This window comes from Mus caroli, unplaced genomic scaffold (assembly GCF_978045245.1).
Source record: "Mus caroli unplaced genomic scaffold, Mus_caroli_1 scaffold_18, whole genome shotgun sequence".
NCBI classification, from domain to species: Eukaryota; Metazoa; Chordata; class Mammalia; order Rodentia; family Muridae; genus Mus; species Mus caroli.
In genome coordinates this window covers 57,431,654-57,445,127 of record NW_028227273.1, presented here as the reverse complement: position 1 = coordinate 57,445,127, position 13,474 = coordinate 57,431,654, and the positions used below count along the sequence as shown (strand labels likewise).

General features: G+C 44.4%; 1 protein-coding gene across 6 annotated transcripts in view; it reads right to left on the bottom strand.

The window, feature by feature from the left end:
* LOC110283727 (patr class I histocompatibility antigen, A-2 alpha chain-like) overlaps window positions 1–6,508 on the bottom strand; it is a 39,582-nt gene extending 33,074 nt beyond the window's left edge. Inside the window, exons 1-7 of one of the 6 annotated variants that reach the window (XM_085833180.1) lie at window positions 6,381–6,483; window positions 6,115–6,288; window positions 5,874–6,014; window positions 5,363–5,638; window positions 4,516–4,791; window positions 4,287–4,389; window positions 3,126–3,518 (exon numbers count right to left, since the gene is read on the bottom strand). In XM_085833180.1, coding sequence (XP_085689306.1) covers window positions 4,289–4,389; window positions 4,516–4,791; window positions 5,363–5,638; window positions 5,874–6,014; window positions 6,115–6,160 — 840 coding nt within the window. In that variant the 5' untranslated portion in view covers window positions 6,161–6,288; window positions 6,381–6,483 and the 3' untranslated portion in view covers window positions 3,126–3,518; window positions 4,287–4,288. Of the gene's footprint in view, window positions 1–3,125; window positions 3,519–4,286; window positions 4,390–4,515; window positions 4,792–5,362; window positions 5,639–5,873; window positions 6,289–6,380 lie in introns of those variants that run through there. The other 5 variants (XM_085833178.1, XM_085833179.1, XM_021149181.2 and 2 more) reach the window with 5 other exon arrangements.
* Window positions 6,509–13,474: the final 6,966 nt, after the last annotated feature.

Here is a 13,474-nt window from a genome sequence, read left to right as displayed (position 1 = left end):
CAGGCCCCAAATATGTGAGCTTGGGAAAGCTGGCTCTGCCACACATCTGCCTTGCAATGGTGTTGTTGAAGGAAAGAGGCCCTCCCTTTATCTCTTGCCACCTGTGGCAGGTGGGGAAAGCTGGCCCTAAGGTCATGAAGCTGGCCCTTTTCCTCATTAGCTGCAACACTTGCCAAACTAGGCCCTGTACCTTGCCTGGGCAATACAATAGAGCCCTGTTCACATGGCTGCAGGTAAACCTGCACCAAGGGCATGAGAGCCGGAGAGCTAATTCTGTCTCTTGTTGGGTATAGCCCTGGGTGAGCTAGCTGGGGGCAGTGATGGAGAGTCCCTTTGGTTTCAATTAATTTCTGATATAATTTTGACAGTCATGAATAGTTATTAAGTAAATATCTTAAAACTTACAGTTCCTAATACAGTCAATATAAATTGATACAATGCACATGAGCATAATTATTATTGAGATCTACATAAATCCTAAGCATGTGTGGAGATTTTTCCATGAACTGGTTGAGAATTACTGACTTATTGGCCCCTTTGCTGGGACTCCCAAAGGATTGTGAACAGGACCAGGAGGACATGGATCTGGTTAAAGAAATTAATGTCCAAACACTACTCCCAGGATTCTATGCCTAATATTTGGTCTGTGTGAGGAAGAAAGCTGTAGTGATTCCTAGTTCCCTGAAGCTAATCTTTCTCTTATACAATACCTGTGCCTCTCACTCCTATTGGAAGTGTTAGAAAACTATGTAGTGTAGTTCTGACTCAAAGAGTTCAAAGGTTCGGTGGTTAAGAGCAGTTCCTGAGAATCTGAGTTTGGATCTCAGCATGCTTAATAAGGCAGTTTACAACTGTCTCAAATACCATCTCCTAGGGCTCCACTGCCTTCTGAAAGGAAATAAAACTTGAGACCTGTCAAATAGCCCGGTGCCTCCTGCTCACCCCCTTTTCTATAGTGAGCATAGTTAAAAGCTGAAACAAAAACCAGATACATTGTTAACTCAGATAAGCCCCCGGTTTTAGAATCCTTATACGCCTTGGTCTGCACGTACTATTCTTCTGACTCATAATCATGTTGCTGATGTTTAAATGGGCCAATTGTATGTAACAGCGCCAATTCCTCCCTGCTGATGTTTGAATGAACCAATCATGTGCAACCACGCCAATTCCTCCCCAGCCCCAGCCCCTTTTCTATAAAAACCCCTAGCTTCCAAGCCTCGTGGTCGATTCCTGTTTCCTGCACAAGATACGTATCAACCGGGAGCTCTGCCATTAAAGCTACCTCGTGCTTTTGCATCAAGGAAGTCTCTCGTGTTTCTTTGGGTAACCCCGTGTCCGAGACTTGAGTGGGGGGCTCTTTCTTGGGGTCCTACACTTCTACCATCCAAGGGCACTGTATTCCTGTACACAAATACTCATCTCCCATGCCTCTCTTTTCTCTCTCTTTCTCTCCCTTACATAGTCACATACACAGAAGGAGACATATACACAACACAAACACACACATAAACACACACACACACACACACGCGTGCGCACACACAATTAAAGGGCAGAAAGATATCTCAGTTGTTAGGAGCACTTGGTACTTGTCATTTGGTAAGAGCACTGGTTGTTATTTCCAGGGTGTACCCTTCTTCATTCAGCCTAGGCAGGCTGGTTCAGACCGTTTGCCACTGAGGCGGGGCCACCTGCCTTGCTACTTCTCATCCCTTTCCTTTGATGTGACACTGCCTGCCACCTGCCTGAGGCCCAACTGGTTCTCCAAGATTTTCTGGAGTTATCAGCAAACTGAATTTGGCAAGTTTTTGCTAAAAGGCTGTTCTGACAACTTCACAAGAAACTTGGCGTGTGACTGGGGATGGGCTTCCCTCTCTTTATGAGCGCAGATTTTATTATTAAACATTTGAGCCTTGATCAGAATCCTGTCTTGGTTCCACTCTCTCTCATCCACCTAGTTTCCCTTTCTTTCAGCTCCAAGTTGCCTCCCAGGCTCGAACCCAGACATGAGAGCCGCAGGCTGGCCCCAACACCAGGGGACCTGTGTTTGGTTTCTAATGTCTTCATGATAGTTCACAGCTGTCTGTAACCCCAGTTTGAGGGGACCTGAGGACCTCCTCTGACACCCATGGGCACTAGGCATACAAGTGTTACAGAGACAAACATACATGCAGATAAAACAACCGCAAAAATAAAACAAACCACTCTGTGGATCTTCGGATAGTGAAGCGGAAGGGTTGGAGGTGACAGGCAAAGCAAAAGAGCAGCTCAGTTATAGCCAAGCAACCTGGCCAACTTTGTTTCAGAGAGTCCTTCTGGTCAGCAGGAACAGTGGCAGACCCAGTGTGATGTAGGGTAGAGACAGCTCCATGCTGCTTGTGTAAGGACTTCTGTTTAGAAATTGTAGACGAATTTTAATCCAGCAATATGGTTTCTCTGGCAAGGAATCCTATCCAAAGATATAATCCGGCTGGAATGCAGACACACCATTAGTATACACTTTTTAGCCCCAGCAATGAAGGAAAGATTAGTTTGTAGAAGTAAGCAACCATGTTTGAAAGTGCCATTTAATTGAGGGCCAGACAAAATGACGAATTAGAGAAAGACTTGAAAGAACAAGTCAGAAATAGGATATGCTCAACTCTCATGAGAACAGCAGCAAGAGAGAAATGTGTGGTGTAGTATGTGGTGTGTGTATTGCAGTATTACCCTGACTGTTTTACAAAATTAGATTACAGAGAGAATAAACAAGACACAGGTGAAGACAGAAGTAGCCAGAGAATGAGAAGGAGCCAGAGGATTTAGAATAGATTGCCAAAGTTAGTACGAGGCCAACAAAGCAACTCAGTCAGAAGCTGAGAAAAGCCACATTGATTCAGTCAGCTTAGAAGATTAGATTGTATGGAGGCTGGAAGCTTTCAGGCCTAGGCCAAGGGAATAGTTATAAAAGAGAAGGACAGCCTCTGGGCTCAGACCGAGCCAGGAATTCCCACAGCTTGTGTCCAGCTCCAATCTTATCTTGTCATCTGGGGAAATAAAAGTTTCATTTACAAGAAACCTCTACTTAAGTGAAAATGGGACTCTTGACTTGGAAAGAAAAACAATTAAGACTACCAGTATGAATTAAAGTTCAAGTTTATTAGGAAGAGACATTAACAGAGAAATATGAAGTTTCAACTTCATATTTAAGAAAGAAAAGCACTCAGAAAAACTCAGAGAAGACCCAAATAATGAATTTCAACTTCTGAAGACGGAGTTTCTATGTGATTCATCTTGCTCTGATTGGGTTTACTCATTAAATAAACCACAGGAAAAAGCCATACATTAAAAAATTACCAAAATCCTCATGTTAAAGATGGCAGAATAAATGTACAGCTTACTGTAAACTAAAGGTCAGTTTCTGCTGGAGGTCTCCCAGACCTGCCTCTCCTGACAGGATACAGACACATGGACATAGGTGTCAGCCATTGAAAGACGAGCCAGGAGTTTTTGGAGTCACAGAAGGTTTGTATCTCACACTATAGAAGGAAATAATGAAGAACAAATTCTGATTGGTGATCGTTAAACCATGATAACAAACAGGCATCCATACTAACAAAAATTCCAGTTTAGCAAGTAATCCCAGCTCAGGAACATGTTCTTCGAGTACTTCCTATCCTACTGGAAATGATGCATCAGATCTCCGGGCACTGTTCATGCCGATGGCAGTACAGCATAAGACCTGTTAAGAGCCCACAGCCATAGGGCCCAGAGGGAAAATGTGTGAGCACACACAATGGGTACCTGTCTTCCCTATTGCAAGGGGCTCAGTAACCAACTTCCATTTAATTACTGGCAGCTGAAATATAGGAGGGGCCTCTTTCCCAACTGTGGAAAGAACACAGCCAGTGAGAGGCTGTGGAAGCAGTAAAGTTGTGGGAGTAGAAAATCTCCTGGTCAAACCCCAGGGAAGTTTCTTGAACTGGGACTGCAGCTCCATGGATGCAGAAGAAAACACAATGGAAGATAGTGAGTAAAGAGGACTAGTAGCCTTCTGTAGGTCTGTTCTCAGCAGGGACCTTCTCTGTGACATCTCTCTGACTGTGGAAATCACAATCAGGTCTCCATCTCCTGCATCAAGAGGGCAGTGGACCTTTCTATATTTCCCTTATGCTTTATGATAGAGTTAATGTCAGCATACAAGCCCCAGTGCCTGAGTGGATACATCTTTCCTCTAATGAGGCAGGGTACATTTATAGCTTGGTCTGCAGATCTGTAGAGAGACAAATATTCAGACCCTTTCTTACCTTTATTTCCTCCATACCAGAAAAATCACCACAGTTCCCACCACCAAGGTTCCAAGAACCAGGCCGATGAGAATTGCTATGATGGGGATGGTTTGTGGAGGATCTGAGGAGAAAAAGGAAGGAAGAGTGAGGAGTCTGACCTTAGCTCTCAACCCTGATCCTGCAGTGGTTTTTCAAAGAGCTCACAGTTTTCCCGATAGCAGTGTATGTGCTCATACCAACACCTTACCCCATTTTAGAGTGAGAGGCTCAGGTAACCCTTCATGGTGCACATGACATGTGTATCTCAGCTCTTCTCCAGAAGGAACCACCACAGCTGCCCACTTCTGGAAGGTTCCATCCCCTGCAGGCCTGGTGTCTGGCAGCTCCATGTCCTGGGTGTGGTTGTTCCCATCCCTCTTCCAGGTCAGGGTGATGTCGGCTGGGTAGAAGCCCAGGGCCCAGCACCTCAGGGTGACATTCCCTTCAGGTCTTACATGGTGGGTCACATGTGTTTGGGGGGCATCTGATGGGAACAATTGGAAAATTCATGTATTTTGCACTCCTCCAGGGGCCTGAGCAGTGCTCATGGGATCATTCCTGGAAAGGATGGGAGACTTGGATGAGGGAGGGAGCAGAGTCCACACAGAAGCCTAAACTCAGGTTCTGGATGATCTATTCCTTGGAATATTTTACAATAACTATGAGCCAACATAGAACAGGAAATTCTGGGTCTCCCTGTAGACAAATAGACTTCTCTTTTTGATTGGGGAGCTGGTCTAGGGACTCAGCAACCTTGGAGTCAGACATTCCATGTCATTGTGCATGGACAGTGATCAGGCCTGAGAGAGGCCATGATGCACAATGCAGATGGAAGGGAACTGCTGTTAATGGACACACTGAACTGTCATGGGAGGAGGGCGAATCCTCTGGAGAGTCCCTCTCTCATGTTGAGTCAGGATACAGAGGAGCTCTCTTTCCCACTTTGATGCAAGACAGTGTAAGCATTCCAGCTGCTCCCTGCTGAGGAGGAGGCCTCAGGGAGGCAGGAGCTACAATGTCAGAAAGCAGAAGTGGTTGGCAAGGGCCTCTCTTACCAGAGCGCAGCAAGGTCTCCTTTCCAAGGTCCAGGTATCTAAGAAGCTTTTGTATACACTCCCCTTGCAGGTAAGTCTTCCTCCTTTTTGCTTCACCTGCATTCTCCCACCTGCTCTTCGCGTGTTGAGCTCCCTTGCCCTCTGCAGTCCAAGAGCTTAGGTCCTCATTTAGGGTTAAGTAATCATAGCCATAGTAGGTGAGTCGGTAGTGACCGCCGAGGAAGCTCCCATCATTAGCCATATTGCAGCCATATACTTCCTGCAGGGTGTGATAACCTGCCCCACCCCCATTCAGCCCCTGGTCACTGTGAGGCTTCTACCCCATTCCAGGGATTTTGTCCCCAACTAAACCCCTAACCAGGTCACAATCTATGGTTCTCTTGGGTCAAAGGTCTCCAGGGGTCCCTTTGTCTATGGATGCATCTCTGACTTGGGGACCTAGAGTTGAGCTTATTGGGGTCAGACCATGAGGACATTGAGGTGTCATGACCTCAGAGCTGAGATGACTCACCATCCATTCTGTGTCCATTTTTTTTCACCATTAACCGCAGAACTTGTCTCTCTACCTGTGACAATTCCAGAACTCTTGATGTCTCCTTTTCCCAATATTCAGGTGGCTCCTGCTTTATCCATGCAGCTCGAGGTTGCATCCCTGCAGATGGGTCTTTGCTGTCAAATCCCTGATACTGTATGGAGTCTACATAGCTGACCTGGATGAACCGGGGCTCCAACATGCCAGGCTCCAAAATTACCATGTTGAAAGTCTGCAGCCAGTGTGATCCTGTGGGTGGTGTACATTGAGACCCTGGCTCTTCAGCCTGGGCCCAGAGCAGTTTGGAAGAGAGCAGAGCAGGGGTGGTGGTGTGTCTGTGGACCTGAGATGCAGGAGAGGGTCAGCGTGATCCAGCTCGGGGATCATTGAGGGTCTGGTTAGGCAAGGGAGAAGATGCAGAGATGAGGATTCCAGGTGCTGTTTTCTGCTCCCCCAAAGGCCAATTCCCTCCAGTCCTGCACCCACCTGCACAATAGTGGTTCAGGTCCAAGGCCACCATCAGGAGGAGCAGGAGTGTGCAGGGTTCAGTGTTCCTCATCCTCTCTGATGAGTGGAGTTTCAATTGGGCCCGGTATCTCTTCACTTTACAACCTGATGTGGCTGATTCTGATTGGCTTCTCGTATGTTTCCCAAAGGTAGTGACGTAGACCTGATGGGGTGGGTCTTGGAGAGACCAATTCCTGGGGGTGGGGGATTTCTAGGGTACTGCTTCCCCACCTTGCACCAGTTCTACACTTGGTATTGTGTCATCAGTGTCTAAGCACTTGTCTGTCCTCTAGTCCAGGTTACAACATCCCTGAGTCCTAGCCCAGAGGCCTGTAAGTCAGCAATTGTCAAACATTTCAATGTTAGAATCTCTGTACATGCTCAGACATTGTGTAGCCTCCTGTGCTGATTGTGTTTGTGTGGATTATAGCAATCCATATCTATCATGGTAGGAACTGGACATTCTGAGATTTTTGATTCAATGCAGATATTGATAACTATTTGCATGTAACGTGAATGAAAAGAGAAAGGACAATTTTCTGAAGTGGAAAATGCCATTCTAAGATCGTTTTGGATATTTAACATTTCTGGGAGTCTTTATTTTCATCTTCCCCACCACAAGTCATAGGATTTTGCGTCTTCCTTTTAGCACTTTTTTTTTTTTATATTTGAAACACAGAATAATGCAGTTGTACAGATATATATTCCGAGAAACAATTTTAAGACTCCTTTTTATTTGTATGTATTTTTGTGTGTCTCTGTGTGTATAAAAGGTACAGATACTCATAGATTTTTAGAAGAGATAGTGGGAAACCCTGGATCTGGCATTAAGGAACATGTGACCTGCCTGACGCAAGGGCTGGGAAATCAGCTGTGGTCGTCTGCAAGAGCAGCAAGGATCTTTCATATTAGTTTTCTTTTGAAACAGCATCCCAGTATGTAGCCTGACTGGCCTGGAAGTGGCTATGTAGTCCAGGTTGGTCCAGCACTCAGACATCCATACTACTGGCTCCAAAATGCTCAGAATAAAAGAAATGTGCCCACCAAGTGGGCTAATTGTAAATTTTTCTCATTGATTAGTCACTAAATGGGCACAGGTGGTACTTCCTCAAGGTTGTCCACACCAAGGACATCAAACATCATTGATTTTTTTCCCCCATTATTAGCTGCATTCACATCCAGAGGAGAATCTTGCACACTGAATGGATGCTAGGTTAATGAATGTTCTTTTGAAGTACAATGTTCTTTGACCAGGTACTATATGTACAATCGTCAAGAAGTCAGTCATTAACATGGCCACATATTCTCCATAGAAAACTTTGGAAACATTAAGAAGCTCTTAAGTTGACTGTGATGAATTCTTGTACTCAAAATCACCAATGTTATCTTGGGAGCTTAGATATTATCTTTGTTGTAGTCAACTAGGTCAGGGATCAGTTGCTGATGAATGGACTTTTTAAAAATTTTATGTTGTGGGAGGAACAACTCATTTTTCACTATATTGCAAAGGAGTTCAGGCTGGGCAGGAAGAAGAGCTCCACCAGCCCTGTGTTCCACATTTTGGAGAAATAGTTGTTCCTTAGGCAGGTCTTTTATTCAGCTATCTGGAATGAGACCCACTACCTGTAAATGAGAGAAGTCTGGACTGGCTGCTGTAGAATTCTGTGAAGTTTGCAAGCACCTCTTTTGATGTCACTTGCAGTGATGTGACTCTGAGTTCAGTCCTGGCTGGTCACAATTCAGTCCTGGTTGGAGGCTCTGGGCTCAGGGCAGGAAATGCTGCTTTGAGATGTCAGCTTCCAGTATTCTGCAGCCTATGGTTTGCCTGGAGGGGAGGATTTCCTTTTGGGAGTCTTGGAACAGCTTGAGTGATTCCCTAGTGATCACCTGTTTTGTTTTCTGATCTCTTATTAACAGCCTTCCCAGTGCTGCTGGCATATGTGACTCAGTGGATTATCCAAAGCAGTGCTTCTCAACCTTCCTAATGCTGGAACCCTTTAATACAGTTCCTCATGTTGTTTGACCCCCAACCATCAAATTACCCGTTTTATTACTTCATAAGGGTCATTTGTATCCTAATCACAATGTAAGTATTTTTGTATATAGAGGTTTGCGAAAGCAGTTGTGACCCACATGTTTGGAACCACTTATCTAAAATGCTGTGGTTAGGCCATTGTTGAGAGGTAGATTATAGTTAATTATGTAAATCTATGGAATCCTTATTTCTCTTTGATTCTGTTAAATTGACATGGAATTCATGAACATGAGGCTATTAGAGTGTGTCTTCCTAGCAATAGAAAACCTAAGACATTGTAAAATATTATTTAATACTAAAAATATTCTCTAACAGAATTCTTCTAATGTAGAAGGCAATGGTGGTGCATGCCTGTAACACCTGTCATTGGGAAACAGAGGAGTTCAAGCCTTCCTGTACTAGAGGGGATTCTTTTCTTAAAGAGCAAAAACAAGGACAAGAATTCACATTGCAATTAGATACTTCCTGTCTACAAATCGCATCTGAAATGTTACTGCAATCTTTTCTCCACATACCTAAGTAGACACACTTCAGATTGTCTCAGGTGAACTAGCTGGCATTGCACACTGGCATGAGGATTAGGAGTCAAGACCATGGAGATCCATGGTAGAGGGGAAACACAGGGTCACTCTGATAGACTGTCCAGAGAATGAACTGGGGAAATTTAGTCAACAGCAGTCAGAGGAGGTGAGCCATGGCTAGAAATCTCTAGTTTATTTGCAAAGAAATAAAGGAAATGATACAGAGCAGACCAGGGAAGAGTCCTCCTGTTCTGTACTTTAGCGTGACCTTCATGTTAGGATCCTGCAGATGAACTTAGTGGGTAGGCAGCAGTCACTGTCTTCTTTTTTCTTCTTCCCTGTTTTGAGAACTGAGCACAGGTCTAACTCACTGTATAAGCATGGTGGGGCTGGGACACTCGGGAACACATGGAAACATCTGCCAGGAATAAGTGATGGTGGCTTGGATAAAAACATCAGAAGCAGTGAGTGATGGCAAGAATCATGTACCTTATTAGCAAAGTAGAAAAGGAAACATTAGAAAGCAGAAGGGAAAAGTCCAGAATTCACAAAGGGGGGGACTGTGGGCCTAGCAAGCACCCACACTGAATAGAAGTGACCAGAGCTAAAGATAGATGGCCCCTGAAAATTCCATTGTGCTCTCAGTAACAGATATTTTTATTTTATTTTCTTCATTTACAATTCAAATGCTATCCCAAAAGTCCCTTATACCCTCTCCCGTCCTGTTCCCCAACAAACCCACTCCTGTTTCCTGGGCCTGGCATTCCCCTCTATTGGGACAAATAATCTTTGCAAGACCAAGGGCCTCTCCTCCCAATGATGGCCAATTAGGCCATCTTCTACGTATGCAGCTAGAGACACAAGCTCAGAGGGTACTGGTTAGTTCATATTGCTGTTCCTCCTATAGGGTTACAGACCCCTTCAGCTCCTTGGGTGCTATCTGTAGCCCCTCCATTGGGGGCCCTGTGTTCCATCCAATAGATGACTGTGAGCATCCACTTCTGTATCTTCCAGGCACTGGCACAACGTCACAAGAGACAGCTATATCAGGGTCCTGTCGGCAAAATCTTGCTGGTATATGCAATGGTGTCTGCGTTTGGTGGTTGATATGGGATGGAACCCCAGATGAGGCAATCTCTGCATGGTCCTTCCTTCCATCTCAGCTCCAAACTTTGTCTCTGTAACTACTTACATGGGTATTTTGTTCCCCATTCTAAGGAGGTACGAAGTATCCACACTTTGGTCTTCCTTCTTGAGGTTTATGTGTTTTGCAAATTGTATCTTTGGTATTGGAACATCTTCTGGGTATATGCCCAGGAGAGGTATTGCTGGATCTTCTGGTAGTACTATGTCCAATTTTCTGAGGAACCACCAGACGGTCTTCCAGAGGTGTTGTACCAGCTTGCAATCCCACCAGCAATGGGGGAGTGTTCCTCTTTCTCCACATCCTTGCCAGCATCTGCTGTCACCTGAATTTTTAATCTTAGCCATTCTGACTGGTGTGAGGTGGAGTCTCAGGGTTGTTTTGATTTGCATTTCCCTGATGATTAAGGATGCTGAACATTTTTTCAGGTGCTTCTCAGCAATTCAGTATTCCTCAATTGAGAATTCTTTGTTTAGCTCTAGGCCCACCCCACTTCTCTTTTTTTTTTTTTTTTTTTTTTTTTTTTTTTTTTTGGTGGTTTTTTCGAGACAGGGTTTCTCTGTGTAGCTCTGGCTGTCCTGGAACTCACTTTGTAGACCTCTGCCTCCTGAGTGCTGGGATTAAAGGCGTGCGCCACCACGCCCGGCTCTTTTTTTTTTTTTTTTTTTGAGACAGGGTTTCTGTGTGCCGTCCTAGCTGTCCAGGAGCTTATTCTGTAGATCAGGCTGGCCTCAAACTCAGAAATCCACCTGCCTCTGCTTCCTGAGTGCTAGGATTACAGGCAAGTGCCACCACTGCCCGGCCTATACCCCATTTTTTAATGGGGTTATTTTCTGGAGTCCAGCTTCTTGAGTTCTTTGTATATATTGGATATTAGTCCCCTATCAGATTTAGGATTGGTAAAAATTCTTTCCCAATCTGTTGGTGTCTTTTTTGTCTTATTGATAGTATCTTTTGCCTTACAGAAACTTTGCAATTTTATGAGGTCTCATTTGTCAATTCTTGATCTTAGAGCACAAGCCATTGCTGTTCTGTTCTGGAATTTTCCCCCTGTGCCCATATCTTCGAGACTTTCCCCCACTTATTACTCTATATGTTTTAGTGTCTCTGGTTTTATGTGGAGTTCCTTGATCCACTTAGACTTGAGCTTTTACAAGGAGATAAAAATGGATCAATTCACATTCTTCTACATGATAACCGCCAGTTGTGCCAGCACCATGTGTTGAAAATGCTGTTGTTTTTTCCCCTCTGGATGGTTTTAGCTCCTTTGTCAAAAATCAAGTCACCATGACCTGTCCAGCAGGTCCAGTTATTCGAGGGTCTCGAGGGGACCTTCTCCTAAGAACCAAATAGGGGGAAAAGAAGGACGGACACCAAGTGTGAGAAACGACACGTAAACAGTCTGAGAAGCATCAAGGTGTCAACTGTATCAGCCAGTCTCAAGGTTTAAATGCACAAGCAAAAGGGGAAGTGCCTTTTAGCAGGAAGGGTGGGACAGCAGAATTGCACAAGCAAAAGGGGAAGTACAGGTACTTATCAGCGGGAGGGGTGGGACAATAGAAATTTTTCTTTTGGCGATTACACGGGGAAGCAGGAACTTGGTGGTATCAGGATACATCTTGAGGTCAGGTCATCCTGTGCTGACTTAGGGCTGGAACAATCGGTGGTTGTTTTCGGAGCGGTGCGTCGGTGGCCTGCTTTTGACCCCCTTTTCTTCTTGGGGGGAGAGGCCCATTTCAGAGATCAGGACGATTGTGTTGTCTTAATGGCTCCCAATATGACCATAGGTGTGTGGGTTCATTTCTGGGTCTTCAATTCTATTCCATTGTTCTACCTGTCTGTCACTGTACCAGTACCATGCAGTTTTTATCACATTGCTCTCTAGTACAGCTTGAAGTCAGGCATGGTGATTCCCCCAGAGGTTCGTTTGTTCTTTCTTTCTTTCTTTCTTTCTTTCTTTCTTTCTTTCTCTCTCTCTCTCTCTCTCTCTCTCTCTCTCTCTCTCTCTCTCTCTCTCTCTCTCTCTCTCTCTCCCTCTTTCTCTCTCTCTTCCTTCCTTCCTTTCTCTCTCTTTCTTTCTTTTTTTCAATTTTTTATTAGATATTTTCTTCATTTACATTTCAAATGCTATCCCAAAAGTCCCCTATACCCTCTCCCCAACTTGCTCCCCTACCACCAACTCCCATTTATTAGTCCTGGTGTTCCCCTGTACTGGGGCATATAAAGTTTGCAATACCAAAGGGCCTCTCTTCCCAATGATGGCTGACTAGGCCATCTTCTGCTACATATATACATATATCATTACAGTTTGTCTATGAGAAACAAGAGGATCTGTGATTTTAATTTTTTTCCTTGCTAAGAAGAGAGGACCTCAATGGAGGACTTCTAATATAGTAGAGTCCAACCAAAACCTGTTCACAGCAGGCCACTCCTGAGTGAAACCCCTGGAGGGCATCTGAGGAAGCTGCTGTTTGTTGGAGTTGCTGTGTACTGCACACACTGGGTGCTGCAGCTGCTTCTGGTGTTATGGGAGCAGATGCTGGAGGCTCATTTTTCGGGCACCTGGCAAGGAGCCTACAAGACACAGAAAGCCCATGCTTTCCCTTCATGCTGCTCTACTGCCATCTACTGGACAAGCTTCAGGGTCAGCTGGCAAAGAACAGATCACTAAGGGCTCAGGATCATTTTTGTAGCTGAGATGCAGCATAGATACTTTCTCACACAATGAGAGCAATACCTGAACCTTGTAGCAAACAAAAATCAGAGGGAGATCACCAACCTATCAATATTGCATTGCTACACTGCAATGCTCATGAAGCTCTTTGGCTTGTTTTTTGCTTTGTAATCAGTATATTAAAGACACATTAATACATTTCAAAGATTGTTTAAATTCTGATACCCAGACTTATGGTGACTTGAACATATGGTGACATTAAATGTACGATTGTGACCATTCTTCACAATCTGCTACCATACAAAGGTTAAATTATGATTACTTTGGGGCCTAAATCAAATGGTTTAAGAGAGCTAGCAGCATGCATGAGGAACACCTATGCATGCAAATTACTTTTCACTTTGTGGGAGTTAGTAAATGAGGGCTTTTTAATGCTGAAGTGAATTAGAAGAACCCACCTCTCCCTAGATGTAGAGCAGGTGTTGAACACAGGTAAGGCCATGCTAAACTCTGGAATAGCTATTAATATTAATCCCTTCTAGACACTTATATTGTGAGCAGTCTTTCACACATTACTATTCCTGGAATAACCAAGACACTGGGAGTGGGGAAATCTGATGACCTATTCAGCAGAGAATGGACTCTCCTTTGCTGTTGCTATTCTAGTGGGTGTGACAAAAGTTTAACAAGAAAAAGAGC